Source organism: Didymella exigua (genome assembly GCF_010094145.1).
Source record: "Didymella exigua CBS 183.55 unplaced genomic scaffold M421scaffold_6, whole genome shotgun sequence".
NCBI lineage: Eukaryota > Fungi > Ascomycota > Dothideomycetes > Pleosporales > Didymellaceae > Didymella > Didymella exigua.
The window spans coordinates 1,067,381-1,081,306 of NW_022984780.1; the positions used below are offsets into that span (position 1 = coordinate 1,067,381).

At 52.4% G+C, this 13,926-nt stretch overlaps 5 protein-coding genes across 5 annotated transcripts; 3 read left to right on the forward strand and 2 right to left on the reverse strand.

The window, feature by feature from the left end:
• Positions 1 to 1,361: 1,361 nt before the first annotated feature.
• Positions 1,362 to 3,588, reverse strand: M421DRAFT_418062 (uncharacterized protein). The gene has a single exon (XM_033591663.1). It carries the CDS (start codon positions 3,324 to 3,326, stop codon positions 1,719 to 1,721), a length of 1,608 nt encoding a protein of 535 aa, XP_033451676.1. The 5' UTR covers positions 3,327 to 3,588; the 3' UTR covers positions 1,362 to 1,718.
• A 150-nt stretch (positions 3,589 to 3,738) lies between these two features.
• M421DRAFT_418063 (uncharacterized protein) lies at positions 3,739 to 7,656 on the forward strand. The gene is made up of 4 exons (XM_033591664.1): positions 3,739 to 4,043; positions 4,103 to 5,967; positions 6,016 to 6,534; positions 6,581 to 7,656. Exons 1-4 carry the CDS (start codon positions 3,823 to 3,825, stop codon positions 7,480 to 7,482), a joined length of 3,507 nt encoding a protein of 1,168 aa, XP_033451677.1. The 5' UTR covers positions 3,739 to 3,822; the 3' UTR covers positions 7,483 to 7,656.
• Positions 7,657 to 8,236: 580 nt separating this feature from the next.
• M421DRAFT_347307 (uncharacterized protein) lies at positions 8,237 to 9,421 on the forward strand. The gene is made up of 3 exons (XM_033589544.1): positions 8,237 to 8,554; positions 8,619 to 9,062; positions 9,122 to 9,421. Exons 1-3 carry the CDS (start codon positions 8,485 to 8,487, stop codon positions 9,184 to 9,186), a joined length of 579 nt encoding a protein of 192 aa, XP_033451678.1. The 5' UTR covers positions 8,237 to 8,484; the 3' UTR covers positions 9,187 to 9,421.
• M421DRAFT_418066 (uncharacterized protein) lies at positions 9,012 to 10,141 on the reverse strand. Its single transcript, XM_033591665.1, has one exon. The coding sequence runs from the start codon at positions 9,734 to 9,736 to the stop codon at positions 9,326 to 9,328; it is 411 nt and encodes a 136-aa protein (XP_033451679.1). The 5' UTR covers positions 9,737 to 10,141; the 3' UTR covers positions 9,012 to 9,325.
• Positions 10,142 to 10,221: 80 nt separating this feature from the next.
• M421DRAFT_347309 (uncharacterized protein) lies at positions 10,222 to 12,046 on the forward strand. Its single transcript, XM_033589545.1, has 2 exons — positions 10,222 to 10,482; positions 10,531 to 12,046. Exons 1-2 carry the CDS (start codon positions 10,480 to 10,482, stop codon positions 11,950 to 11,952), a joined length of 1,425 nt encoding a protein of 474 aa, XP_033451680.1. The 5' UTR covers positions 10,222 to 10,479; the 3' UTR covers positions 11,953 to 12,046.
• The last annotated feature ends 1,880 nt before the right edge of the window (positions 12,047 to 13,926 follow it).

The window sequence follows — 13,926 nt, forward strand, 5'->3', positions numbered from 1 at the left end:
GCGTCAGGACGGAGTCTACGCAAAGCCTGATACATCGCACACTTGATGACGCGCAACCCCAACGCCCTTGTCCATGTTGCAAGACTCTCCTCAGTGTTGTCAGCCACCGCTGCAAGGATCCAAACTCGGACAAGTGGCAAACGCCTCTGGAAATCATCAAGACGCCCGGCCTCATATAACTACCCCGTTCGATCTTGCAACACCTGAAAACCCCGATATTCTTCAACATGCGGCTCGACACCGGTAGCTCAAACAGCTTGCCGTCTACAAGTATGTTTTGAGACATACACCTTGTATATTACAGGCTTGCACCCTGATCTTCACCCACCTTTGGTGGTACACGTGATGACTAGATTAAACGCGGATCCGCCACGCCTATCTGCAAAGTCTTTGCGAAGGTGAGCCATTCCGATGAGCTATACATATTTAGCTGATCAGACGCGCTTTTAGCAACGTACAATGACAGAGCCACAATGTAGTGTTTGCCTAGACTTGCAAACTACAAGGTGCGATTTCACGCTGGAAAAACTTAATAACGGATGCACGAAGTGCCAAACACTGCGCGACATCCTCGGTCCTATTAACGACGGCTTACCAGCAAACAAAGCATTCAGGGTCAATCTGGATCTGAATTCTTTCTACTTTTAGATCAATGGTGTAAACAGATGTGGCACAGTATCATCGGGGAATACTCCGAGAGACGGCTCACATTTGAAGGCCATATCTTTCCAGCGCTTCAGGGCATAGCGCGGTGGTTTTACGAAGAGAAGAAGACACCAAGCATCCCCAATACACTCCGTTCAGACGGATCACCGCTAAGGAAGCCAATGTATATCGCCGGCTTGTGGCAATATGATACATGATCTGCTATGGTCTCGCCGCTCCGTACCTACTTCCAGAGAGCGCAGAGTCGACAGTACAAGAGCCAAAGAATGGCGCACTTCCAGTTGGTCGTGGTCATCTTTTCTTGGGGGTCTCATTTGGCCGTTCAACGAAGACGATGGCACGTGGTCAGAGAAAGCGAAGATTGAGGCCTCGTCAATCTCATATTCGGGAGATCAATTTGGCCAGATACAAGCTGGCGAGATAAAATTGTCAGGTCTGACTATCGCCGGTCAGATAGAGGGTTCGTGGGACAAGAGTTGGTGGCGGGCCGAGCGCACATGGGTGTTGACTTTCAACACTGCCCAATCTCGACCCATTAGATTCGGAAGCGACAAGATCGAGATCGCCGTCGATGACAATAATCTCGCTCACCGCATCTGCACGCATCACCTTGTACATGGTGTCCATGCCATGCTCATGGCGTAAGCAAGCACATTGGATCATGTTCAACATTACTATTTGCTATTCGAAAAGACGCAGGGTTTGCGATACAAACGTGTCGGATTTCTAAGCAAACGGTCAAACTTGAACGACACAAGATTGCTGGATACGGCACGCGAGAATCTTTCTGCCGACAGGCTCTCAGTTTGAAAAAGTGTTGCCGCGTTACGGGAATTTCCAGTCAGCTAGTGTGATAGTTGTATAGATGCAAGGGATGATGCAATCCCGTTGTACTGCATCATTTTCGGTCAAGTGTCGATGCGTTCACAGCTTGCAAGGACAAGTGATGTGATATCGTGACTCATTGATGCATATCTACCCGCCAATGTCTAACGACACATACCATGAACGCCGAACATGCTCTTGACCCGTGCCCAACATTTTACAGACCACTACTGCAGCAGCGGATCACGGAAATGCTTCTGGTTATTGCCCCTCTTTTCGTTACCGGCCTGGTACCTGTTTCTCGCGCGATCAGCCTGCTTCTGCTGCTTCTTCTCGAGCTTGGCAACCTCCTTCTTCTTCTCGTCACTGACGCCGATCATCCCCAAACCACCATTAGCACGGGTAATGACTTCGCGACTGCCACGGCCACGCTGCTCGCCGTCCTCCATCTCGGTGTCGCCGTCTTCGTCGTTTTCGGGAGCGGTGAGGCGGCGCTGTGCGTTCTCCATGCGCTCGGCCACACCGGGGTAGTTGCGTAGGTTCTGCCTGTAGTACTTGTTGAGGGACCTGTGGCCTGCTGTCCGGCCGGAGGGCAGATGCAGCTCGTACTCGTCATGATAGACGGCGGTGGGTGTGGCGTGTGCGTGAGAGTGGAAACCGTCCGCGGCCCGGTGAGGTCGAGGGTCAGCGTGGTTGTGGTGTCTCGACTTATGCAGACCCTTGTGGCGGTGGGTACGGTCAATGGGCACGGCACCAATTTCGTCGGTTGGAACGCTCGAGACTGTGCTGTCTGTCTCCCAGCCCTCGTCGCCCTCGCCGCTGGACATATCCTTGTCATCTTCTGTGGTGGTCTTGGCCTCACGCCTAGCTCCAAGCTTGACTCCACCTCCTGTTGTCGATGAAGAGTCGTCTGATGCCTCTGCGTCGTCTTGCATCTCGTCAAAGGCGGCCTGGTCGTCGTAGGTGCTGCTGAAGTCGTAAAACTCGCCGATCTCGACAAGCTCTTCGTCCTCCTCGAAAGCAATCATACAGTGACCACGGTCGCGCATATGTGTCTGAATACCGGATGGTGTGTGTACTGCCTTGTGGCACTTCAAGCAGGCATGCTGCTCGTGGATTTTGCTGTGGAGATATTTGAGAAGGCCCTCTTGGTCTGACAGAAAATCCTTCTCTGGAATGAACATGCCGTGGTGGCGGCCCATGTGGTGAATATTCAACGCCATCGTTGGCGACTTGTAGTTGCAGAACAAGCAATCCTGCAGAGGATCGGTGATGATCTTGGACGTGGCGACTGAGCTTGAATCGTCCTTGGTAGGAGCCTCCTCTGTGGCGCCATCCTCCAAGTTGGCGCTCTTTAGACCAGATGTGACGTGTGCGACGTCTCTGTCCCCAGCGGTTGTAGCCTCAGACTCGGCCATAGACTCACCCAAAGAAAACGCCGAGCTCATAACCGACCCGTTCACTGACACGGCATCGTCGTTTTGCCCCCTCGACGCCTTCATAAGATTTGTGCGGTGCTTCTGACTGTTCAAGTGGTTGGCGTAGGCATTCTCGCTGAAGTATGTCTTCTGGCAAGCGGCGCAAGACTTCTCGAAAGACGCCCTGGCGGCGGAAGCGGCAGCGGAGGCCTTATTCGCGAGGACCTTCTCGGTGAAGATCTCAGAAGAAAGCGGAGGCAGGGAGGCGACTCTGCGCTTGAGGTTGTAACGGTGCCAGTCGGTTTGCATGTGCGTCCGCTGCAGCTCGCCCGAGCGGAATGCGACCTGACATGTGTTGCAGGTGAAAGGATGGGTGGATTGGATGTTGGCCTGGGTAGGCACTTGCTGAGACGCCATGGTGCTGGCTTGTGGGAGTAAGTAGTCGCACTGGGGAGTGACCAAGTGAGCGCTTGTGATGGTCGGAGGGGAAGTGAAGAATAATTGACTAGCAAGTGGGGTTGTGCGGAATGGTTTTCGAGGCGTCTATGACTGGCCGAGGGGGCAAATCTCTGTTCTTGGAGGCTCGGTTGAGCTACGATTCGGAATCAAGTGCAGACCATCCAATTCTTTTCGAGGCAAAGTCTACCACTGCGAAAAGTATGGAGTCAGACGAAGTGAGCCCTTGCGGTGACAAAACGTCTGTCCTTCAAAATGCGCCACCCAATGACGTTTGCGCTGTTGCCAAGCGCGACCCCTGTCGTTCCCATGGCCCCTGCCTCGGATCGTAGCCGCATGGCAGGTGCGGGAGCTATGCATCCCAGCCCTACGGCTTCTTGTCTAACTGCGCAATGCGGTACCCGTCATTATTGCTGCAGCATATATACGGACAGTACCACTGCGTTCCCTCTATGATATGACCTCGTCGGAAGGAGGGTCCCAGCGCCCTCGAGATGAACCACACTCGTTGTCCAGCTCCGACACAGCGCTGTCTGACGTGCGGTCACACAGTCGAGAGAACTCCCCGCAGCCGCTGGAGCGCCGCCTCAGCAACCTGATCGACGTTCAAGATCCCACCAGGATCATAGAATGCTCACGGTTGGAGAGACAGCGCAAGTTCCAGTATTTGGTACGCCGGTGAGTCTTGTGTAACACCTGTCATCGTCCCAAAATTACACATGCTCATGTATTTGCAGCTACTTATCCCAAATACTCTACGGCTGTAGAAGCGTCTACTGCAATAACACGACATGTTTCTCACGTAACGAGCGCGGTGCTTCCAAGCCCTATCGACCGCCGACGCTGCTCACCGCACGAGCCTTGGCCCACTTCCTTGCCTCTCAAAGCAATCCCTACCGTGGACTATGCCCTTATGAGCTCAAGGTCTGCCCGAGCTCTCTCGAGATCGAAGGCGCAATTGATCTGGGCTATGCACGTGGGTCTTGTGACAACGAGAATCATGCACAACAGATCGAAAGGGCAAGGACACAACAGGCAGTGACACGTGCTATCGGCGGTCGACATCAGGCCAAGAAGGACACAAAGTCAATAGGGCAGAACCTTTATGATAGTGTATCTTTGATATACTCGTACTCGAAGTCGATACCCAGCTCTCGTCAGGCACTTGAGGCACTGCGCACCTTGAACGATGACACGCGACAGGACGAACGCGCAGGCAGTGCAAACGAGTCGGCTGTCACAGAACATACGAATCCACCAGTCATCACCCGCCAGCATTCACAGCAGGAGCTGCGTGCACATAGTCATGCACAGACCGCTCGAGATCCACCCCAAGTGCTCAGCAATGGTCAGCACGTTCACAAGGTGCCTTACCGACCTATTGCTTCAGATCAGCTTCAATCCGCGAAGAACTCGGCCAATTTATCGTACGATAATACGGTCGATACATCAAAGATGTCAATAACGAAGACCGGCAGGAAATCGTTCACTCTGGGAGGTTCGATCGCGCCATCCATGGCGAGGTCCAAGAGTGGGCCGGTGCCCTCAGCTCCCCAGCAGAAGGTCGCGAAGCCAAGAGATGATAAGAAAAGATCTATACCTATCGCCACAAGCCTGAACTGCGAGACTCTGGACCAGTTGAAAAACGAAACCCACGCACGCCAGGACACGAAATCGTCAATTGAGCTATTCTTCGACCAAGGCACATCTCAACGGACTATTCCTTCGACGTCTTTCGTCGATCGGTCGTTATTCTACACGCTCAGTCATACAGAAACTCTACTACAGTCGTTCCATGACTCAAGTGATGCTTTCCAACACTCGCCGCTCCCACATCTTGATTCCGCACGACTCGCACACGCTTTCAGAGACTGGAGTCAGCGCAATGGGTCATTGATCTTCGATAGTCTTTCCATTGCCGTCGACGCTTTGTTTGTTCGCCCACCATTTCTGGATGTTCAGCATACCGCTGAAAACAAGCCCGTACCCAGCAGTGATTCAACAGACAGTGCTGCTAACAAGAATATACCCTCGTCTCAGCCACGCTATCTCAACAACTACGAGGCGGCTCATATTGTAATGATATGTATTCACGCCCTGACGTCCCATGTGCCTGTCGGGTGGCCACAATCATGGGCACAGTTACGTAGCCTTCGCTCCTGGGGTGTCATCATCCCCAGCGCCAGAGCAGACTCTGACAATTTCGTCAATCCTTATGTCAACATCATCGATGCATTCGAGTACGAACCAGCTGCGAGTCTCACTGAGCGCTTGTTGAGGGCCATCGGTGTTCGCACCTGCTTCGAGCATATCCTTGCTGCGATGCAGCGGAATGCTTCAACTACAGGCGCGAGCTCTGTCGAGTCTGAGGAAAGTCTGACTAACATACTCATTCGACATCTAGCAATCGTCGAGCACGTCGCCCTTGAGAGCAAGCGCAAGATGAAATCAGTCAGTACGGTACCTAAGGAGCCTGGCTGGACGGTCACGACTACGCTCATCGAGTGGCTGAAGACCATCATCATCAAACATTGGAATGGCAAGGTGGAGGTCAACAAGTGGTCCAACGTTGGAACTGCTGTAATGTTGCTTCATGAGCTTTGTAAGCACACCTTTTACGTTGCCGATGAGCAGGAACTGACGCTCTCAGACGAAAATCAGCGACAACTCAACGTATGGTCCCGTGCGTTCGGAATTCCTTATCTGCACGAGCACATGAATGCTGTCGAAGACCCAGTCGAGTTCCTCGATTGGAAAAGGCTACCCAACACGTTACACCTCTTACAGTATCCTGAACTTCACCCAACTGACTACCTCGTTAAGTTCTTCCGTGTCATCAACCTCACCAGCATGATGATACAATATGATCATACACAGCACACCCATCAGATGATGCGACAATTCGATCAAATCCTTCGTGAGCCATACTTGTACATGATTAGGAAGCGACTGAAGGTTACTTTGAACGACTATCTCATTCTGGACGTCACTCGAGAGCAGCCGCTAAAGGATACGCTCGATCAGCTTTGGAAACAGGAAAAGACTAATTTGCTGAAGCCTCTGAAAGTCAAGCTTGGTCAGCAGGAGGGTGAAGTGGGATTGGATCATGGAGGCGTAACTTACGAGTTCTTTCGTGTCATCCTTGGGGAGGCTTTTGCGCCACATTACGGTAAGCAGATCCTTGAATGCACAAGCTGCGTCTCTAATATTTTTAGGAATGTTCACCGTCGACTCAAAGACACAGATGACGTGGTTCCAGCCCGGCTCTCTGGAATCTCTGTGGAAGTTCAAGATGCTCGGCGTGCTGTTCAGCCTCGCAATCTATAACGGCATCACTCTCCCTGTCACTTTCCCACTCGCTTTCTACAGTTTTATGCTGCAGTCGCGGTTTAAATTCCTTGACAACCATTCCAGCCTCGACTACATCCGCGATGGCTGGCCAGACCTTGCCAAATCCCTCGAAACGCTCCTCGACTGGAAGGATGGTGATGTTGCAGACATCTTCATGCGCGACTATGCTTTCAGTTATGAGGTCTTTGGTCAGAGAGTCGACATCAACATGACCAAGCATGACATTAATGCTTCACCTCCCAGTGAGACACCACTGGTCACCAACCAGACCCGTGGCGCCTTCGTCAGAGACTACGTTATACACCTGATCCTGCACACGATCCGTCCACAGCTCAAAGCTTTCAGAGAAGGCTTCTACACCTGTCTCAGCGCACGCAGTCTCGAGCTCTTCACGCCCAGGACTCTCAAGAAGCTCGTAGAAGGCGATCAGAACATCTCGGTCCCTGAGCTGCGCGCTTGCGCAACGTACGAAGAATATGACGCCACGCACCCTACCGTAGGGATGTTCTGGGACATCGTGCAAGGTTACTCGCAGCAGGATGCGACACACTTGTTGGAGTTCGTCACGGCGAGTGACAGGGTCCCAGTCACGGGATACAAAAGCCTCACATTCAATATTGTGCGTATGGGCAATGATTCCGAGCAGCTGCCAACGAGCAGTACATGCTTTGGCAAGCTGTATTTGCCGGAGTACAAGGATAAGGAGAAAATGCGGAGGAAGCTAGAGCTGGCTATTCAGAACGCAAAGGGCTTTGGTGTTGTGTGAGGCTCTTGTAGGGGGCTGCCGCGAAGGGTCCTGTCTTGCAGTGTCAAGGTGCAAGTTGGTTGTAGCGTGCGGGTGGTACCGCTAACGGAACATTTGGGCTATGAAGTCCAACTCCGGAAGTCTAGACATTGGAATTCGATAATTACACAAAGAAATCTGTCACGCAGTCCCGCCGGCCAGGCGACTACCTCGCAATCAACGTGCAATCTGCTACCTACGATAACTTTCCGCAGGAACCAAGCCTCGTAGATAGCAGCGATACACAAGTCGAAGCCCTTAAGTAGGCGCATGCGCACATGGAAACCTATGGTTGTGCGACGCGGGATCTCGACTGTATCCTATGCCATTTGCTCTTTGATTCACCTCCTCCCTTTGGCCCTTCGATCAGCATTCTCGAAGCTTTGCCGATCTCCCCGATTTCAACACTAAAGCTGCCTGGATCATCCCAAGACTCGCTCCGCCACGTCATGCCCGTTCACACCTCGCCGGACCCAGCCCGCCGCTGATTCACACAAATCGCGACAGTCACAACCATTTTGCACGTGACTCGGGATCTCCAAGCTTCTGATAAGCATCGACCCTCGCACTGGCCGACCACTCGTGTGACGTTGCGCCTTACGAAAGCTCGTCTGAGCTCTTGCGCCTAGAGCGCTGTGATTGGCTCCAGTCTCTAGGAGCAGGAGAAGATAGACGAGTGCGGGATGATTCGGGGTTGAAGAGGGAGATTGGTAGGCCTGGGATGACGATGTCGGAGCGTTGACCCAAGTGTGGACTGCATGTCTGGGGGGAATATATGGAACAGTACCCCGACGCACCGTTTGCGGTAATACTGCACGCTCAAAACTACCACCTACAACTTCAAACCGCGATATCTCGACCAACACAAGTCCGTATCGATTAAGAGCGCGACCTCTTCGAAACACCTACGTCACACAATCCCACGCCTTGCGCTTTACGAAGATTCGAGACCCACCGCTCAGTCAATTCAAATCACACAATACAATGCCTTCATCATCAGCACCCAAATCGGACCCCTACATCGTTTACGGTCGCGGCGGCGCAGGCAACATCCGTACGTCACTCTCCCTCTCTCGTCAAGGGATCATCATCAGGACCCTATACTAATGAAAACTCAGACCACCGCAGCACAATCCGCAGCGCCTGGAAGTCCATCAAGAACTCGCCCTCCACCTCTCCCCCACTCACCGCCAGCGTATCCCCAGACAACTATTACGCAGCCTGGAACGCAAAATCCGAGGACCCACGGAAGGCACGTAGGGAGTCGCAACTCGCCTCATCCGCGTCGTCGGTCGCAGACGGTGCAGACATTAAGCGGAACACGTCCTCGGGGAGCTTATCCTTCCTGAAGAGGGACGGCGACGGAGTGAAGCGCAACACATCTTCTGGATCTCTGTTTTCGCTGTCGAGGAGCGATACGGGCAGCAGGAGTCATAATGGACTGAGTGGGCTGAGCAAGATTTTTGGCAGGAGGAGTAGTGTCGAGGATGACAGGAGCGTGAGCACGAGTACGACTGTGGAGAGTGTGCAGGAGGAGGATGCTGATGCGATGGTTATGAGGAGTTCGAAGGGAAAGGGGAAGGAGAGGGCGCGGGAGTAGACGAGTGGGAAGGCTGACGAGGAGAGAGTTTGTGTTTTCTTGCATGCGATTTAGCGAGCGATACCACGACTAGAAGGTTAGGTTAGATGCGAAGTACTGGACAGGAAAAGCAACGAGATTACTGCCAGCAAACAAGAAGTTTGCCGAATGATTATGTTGCGGTCATGGGGAAGGATGTGTTGCAAGTGGTCTGCTGCATTATGGCTTCAATGTTGTCTGCCAAGCTCAAGGTATCCCTTTTGTTCCCCACATCTTGCACATCGAGATCAACTTTGGGGAATACGTCTCGATTCCATACCCCTTCAAGTAGTCATGTCGCTCCTCCAGGTCCCGCAATTCAGAGACCAAATCCCACTCTTCACTTGCCGCCTTTCTCTCGTTCGCAAGCTCAATCAGCAGGTCATCGGCGACTGGATCAGAGTCCCTCTCGCCGTAAGACAGTTGCTGCAACCTGATGACGAGATTACACGCGATCTCGACCCTTCCGTTCTCGGTGAAAGTAAGTATTGTCGTCCTGACCTCGTCTAGGAGAAGTGTAACGCGGTTGCTGATGTCATCGGAAGTCGTCGATGGGCGTCGAGAGTCTTCTGTAGCTTCGGCTAGCGACATCCAGATATTTCTCACCCTTGACGCCATATTGGATGCTTGTGTTTCAAGGCCGAATACGTTGAGACGCGCGAGCGTGGCTTTCTTGATTGATGCTGGGGCTTGGGAGACGAGCTCTTTTTTCTCGATGAAGGCGAATGCATGGGCGACAAACTTCTTGGGCTCTTTCTTTTCGTACTAAATATATTTTGTGATCGAAGGTTCGCCAGCTGCAGGTTTGCGAGCTGCGCATACTTTCTTGACGGGCTGGGGGGAGGGGGGGCATCAGACTCGATGCCGATTCCGTAGTGCGTGAGCTGGCATTTGCGAATGGCGAACATTGTGAACGGACGACGATGAAGTACTGAGAAACGGGAGATAATGAAAGACGCGAAGTTCAAATATGGATCGGCAGAACCTTTGGTCTTGATACGAACAAGATTCAAGGTGATGGAGTGCGAAACCTCGACACGTGCTGGACGTGCACGGGGAACGCGTCTTTTGGTGGATTACACTAATCTCGGCCACCCATACATACTTCGACCAGTGGGTCCTAGAAAGGCATCGCTGGCTTAAAGCGCTTCTTTCGCAATGAGAGCACGCATCTCTTGAAGTCTTTTGCGTACCCAATTGCTTGTCCGGATGACTGTGTGTGCAACCCAGAGAATTGTTTGCCTAAAGCGACACACCCCTTGCCACATCCATGAACGTCTGCTACCTACTTGTCCATATTGACACTACACAGCCACACTTCTTCTCGCTAGTGCGACAGCAACTGACGCGAAACCAAAGCTATGGTAAGTCTATGGTACTTTAGACCTCTGACACTTGTTAAGATGAGCCAGTCTTCAACTTGGGAATTCAGCAACGTTCCGTTCCTTCCGCCTGAGATCTACTTGGCTATTGCGCGGCACATTCAGGTGACGGACCTCCCGTCATTTTGTCTCGCAAACAAGACACTCGCAGCTGCCGGAAGACCAGAGCTTTTTCACACGGTTGTACTGCGAAGTACAGTCGCCAGTTGGGCCGCATTCAAGCGGGTCAAAAAGCACGAGAAATTATGCAGGCTTGTGCAGACAATGGTCTTGGACGTCACTTCCTGGAGGACAGGAAAGAACGTCAGGGACTGGCATGAATGGACCAGATACTGCCAATCTCAGGCGAATCATTATACTCAGGTTGACGTCGATTCTGCTCAAGCTGCCTTATACAAAGAGCTCGCTGAAAGCCGACATCTTTGGGAGGCTTACTTGTCGCGTCTAGAAGAAGAGAAGGCTGTGGTTGAAGAGATCGCTGTTGGCGACATAAGGCTGCCAAAGCTACGAAAATGCTACGTTGTCAGGGGCGCTTATCGGCTGAAAGACCACCCCATGTCTCGATTGTACGGACAAGGGAAGCTACCTATTACCTCTCCACTCAGCGCTTGGCGAGGTGACTCTTTTTCGCAGGCCCCCAATGGACAGATGCTCGCTCCGCTTCGCCGCCTTCTCCCTTCCGCTGCCCCTGACGTAATCAAATGGCGACTCGGCGGCCTCAGTGCACTAGAACTCAGTCTCTTCTCTCCAAAAAACCATGTCAAGAACCCTGATGTAAGCAGCTTTAGAATCTGGTTCGGAATGTCGGACTGCGTAAGGACACCCCATGGAATTCCACCGCGATATTTTGATCAGTGGCCCAATCTGGAGTCCCTTACCCTTGATCTCGGCAACCGCACTCCTGCCGCAAGGTACAATACAGCAGCCACTTTACAGACCATACAACACATCTTTGGGGTTGGAGGGCGGTCTGCTGCAGCCACAAACGCACTGGAGAGTGCTTTTAGATGGCCGAGGCTTCGAAAATTGTCACTAGGGCATTTTGATTCAACTCCAGAAGCACTAACATCTCTTATCGCCAGGCATGGCTCGACGTTACGGGACCTCAGACTCCATGCCGTATGGCTTCGTCATGAACATCCTGGGAACAACGAGGTCTCAATAGCGTCCTCCTGGCAAGACGTGTTTAGGAGCATTGGAGTGTCGACCAATCTAGATAGACTGAAGTTATCAGGGCTGTTTTGCAATGACAGCATCCAGGAAGATGATTGGAACTTCGATGTGGTGGAGCTCGGTAGCCATATCGCCACTTGGATCATGAAAGGCGAACAGCGCTCACAACGGGAAGGACTTCTGCTCAAACTACGCTCACATTACATGTCACATGATCTGGTCAGCGATAGCACCGAGCTTACAGGACCAAATGGAGCAGTGACTTCGGGCGCAGGATGAACGTCGGTGGCGGAGATGCGGAGCTGTTCTGGTGGTGTCCGGCCCGCTGCTGTCTTCGTCGACTCGAGGGCATTAATCTTCAAAATCACCACGCCCTTACTCTCGAGTAACATCTGGGTCTGCGAGTCTTCGAAGTTAATTAATCACTGAGGCCAATCAGCATCTGTGCCTGCGGTGATCGTCTCACATGGACGCAAGTATGCATACCTCCGCGCGGGCTTATTGGAGGGAAGCAACGCCATTCAAGCCCCCAGATCAGGCCTCTCGACTCCAGCTAGCCCTGTTGACAGACACGAGAAAACTCATCAGGTCCGCATTTGGTCATGTGTGGACGAGGGATGCGATCGTACTAGTTCGAGACATCAGGGGAGGTTCATCGTTGGTCCCTGCGCTCAGGCACTTGGTCACGATTCAGCGCCCTTTGTCTTCTTACCAGTGCTACAACATAAACCATGCCTGGCAACCCGATATTGAGAGCGTGGACTTATCTCGTAACAATCACACTCTTGCCACATGCACTGGCTGTCTCGCAACGCTACTACGACTAGAACAGCAACGAACTGCCAACCTCCAGAGCATTGCCATGCAACATGTATACGGACAAAGATGGGACTTGTTGCGCGCCTGGAGATATCTGTTTGAGCAATGGTCTTTGTAGGCCGGGGCCTGATGTTGTGAACATTGGGATGACCGATACGTGCAAGCCGACCTGCACCGATGGTACCTGGACTATCGAGACGTGCTTCCCTGGATGTAACAGCTGTAATTGGATCTGTGCCTCGAGTAGGTATCCGTGGTACTGATATCGTGCAGTCGATGGATGGGGCATGAAGCAGTGTGGAGACAACCGTTTCTGCTGTTTCGCAAACAACTCTACCGGCTGCGACTACGCCAGCACAAGTCTCCTCGAGCTGGGTGCTACAACATTTGTTACGACATTACCTCTGAGTGCCACGCTCTCCACGAGTACAAGTCTGCCCGGTAGTGCATCGGCGTTTACGACCTTTGTGTTACATGTGGCATCGACATCGACGTCGCCCTCAGCATCAAGCTCAACATCATAGCAATCGTCGTCTCGATCATCGAGCCACATTGTGGCCATCGGTGCCGGTGTTGGTGCTGGTGTTGGCGTACCCCTACTTGGAGCAGTTGGGGTGATAGCGTGGTATCTCCACAGGAAGTCCAAGTTGCGTACGGTAGCTCTGAAGCAGGGTATGGCATACCCTATCGAGGAGCTGAAAGGTTCCTCGAAAGTGGGGTATGTGCAGATGGGCTCAGTGAACGAGCTCCCTGCTGAGAGACGATACGAAATTTCCGGCGTCAACGACTCGCAGGAGATCGACTGCACCGCCAAGTACCAGAAAGACGCTTGAACGAAAAGAGACTATCGATCCATACTGTTTGACGAGTAATGCACAGCAGTGAGCTATCGATTGCGTTGCTGCTTCCGGTTCTTCACTGCAGGACCGAAATCACGGTAGAGTCAAATGTGTGGTTGAGTACAATTTTGTGAAGATCACACTATCGGCCTTAGTTGAGGAAGATGGGCAGTAACATAATTCTGCACATCAGCTTCGCCAGCTTTTTAATGTCCATACATCCAATAAGTGCTCAAGTTGTTTACGCCTGTGACGATGCCAACAATGGTCCCCACTCAGATCGTGTGACCCTAATCGGTTCACTGCGCACTCACGGTCTCAAGTCGGTCTCTATCTGGAACCTGCTAACTGGGCAATGGCGGACAGTCTTTCGCCTCCCCCATTCCCAGAGGTTCAGTCTGCAGAACATGCGTTCTCCGCACGCGGTTTGCACAAAGAATAGAAGCATCTTCTGCCGATAATTTACTGGCTGCCTTAAGCCCGTTAAGCAGCCCTACGGCAGATGCCACCAACCCTTCTGTTGGTCCAAAGGAGAGCATTATGCATACGGTTCATCGAGTGCTTTGATGCATCGAAATGCTTCTTCACAATCTCA

Excerpts from the sequence above, each read along its gene's own strand:
- M421DRAFT_418066 (XM_033591665.1), bottom strand. The coding sequence starts at position 9,736 with ATGGCGTCAAGGGTGAGAAATATCTGGATGTCGCTAGCCGAAGCTACA.
- M421DRAFT_347307 (XM_033589544.1), top strand. The coding sequence starts at position 8,485 with ATGCCTTCATCATCAGCACCCAAATCGGACCCCTACATCGTTTACGGT. Across the intron at positions 8,555-8,618 it reads CGGCGGCGCAGGCAACATCC|ACCACCGCAGCACAATCCGC; the intron begins GTACGTCACTCT and ends ATGAAAACTCAG. Across the intron at positions 9,063-9,121 it reads TGATGCGATGGTTATGAGGA|GAGAGAGTTTGTGTTTTCTT; the intron begins GTTCGAAGGGAA and ends AAGGCTGACGAG.
- M421DRAFT_418063 (XM_033591664.1), top strand. The coding sequence starts at position 3,823 with ATGACCTCGTCGGAAGGAGGGTCCCAGCGCCCTCGAGATGAACCACAC. Across the intron at positions 4,044-4,102 it reads TTCCAGTATTTGGTACGCCG|CTACTTATCCCAAATACTCT; the intron begins GTGAGTCTTGTG and ends ATGTATTTGCAG. Across the intron at positions 5,968-6,015 it reads AATGTTGCTTCATGAGCTTT|ACGAAAATCAGCGACAACTC; the intron begins GTAAGCACACCT and ends TGACGCTCTCAG.
- M421DRAFT_418062 (XM_033591663.1), bottom strand. The coding sequence starts at position 3,326 with ATGGCGTCTCAGCAAGTGCCTACCCAGGCCAACATCCAATCCACCCAT.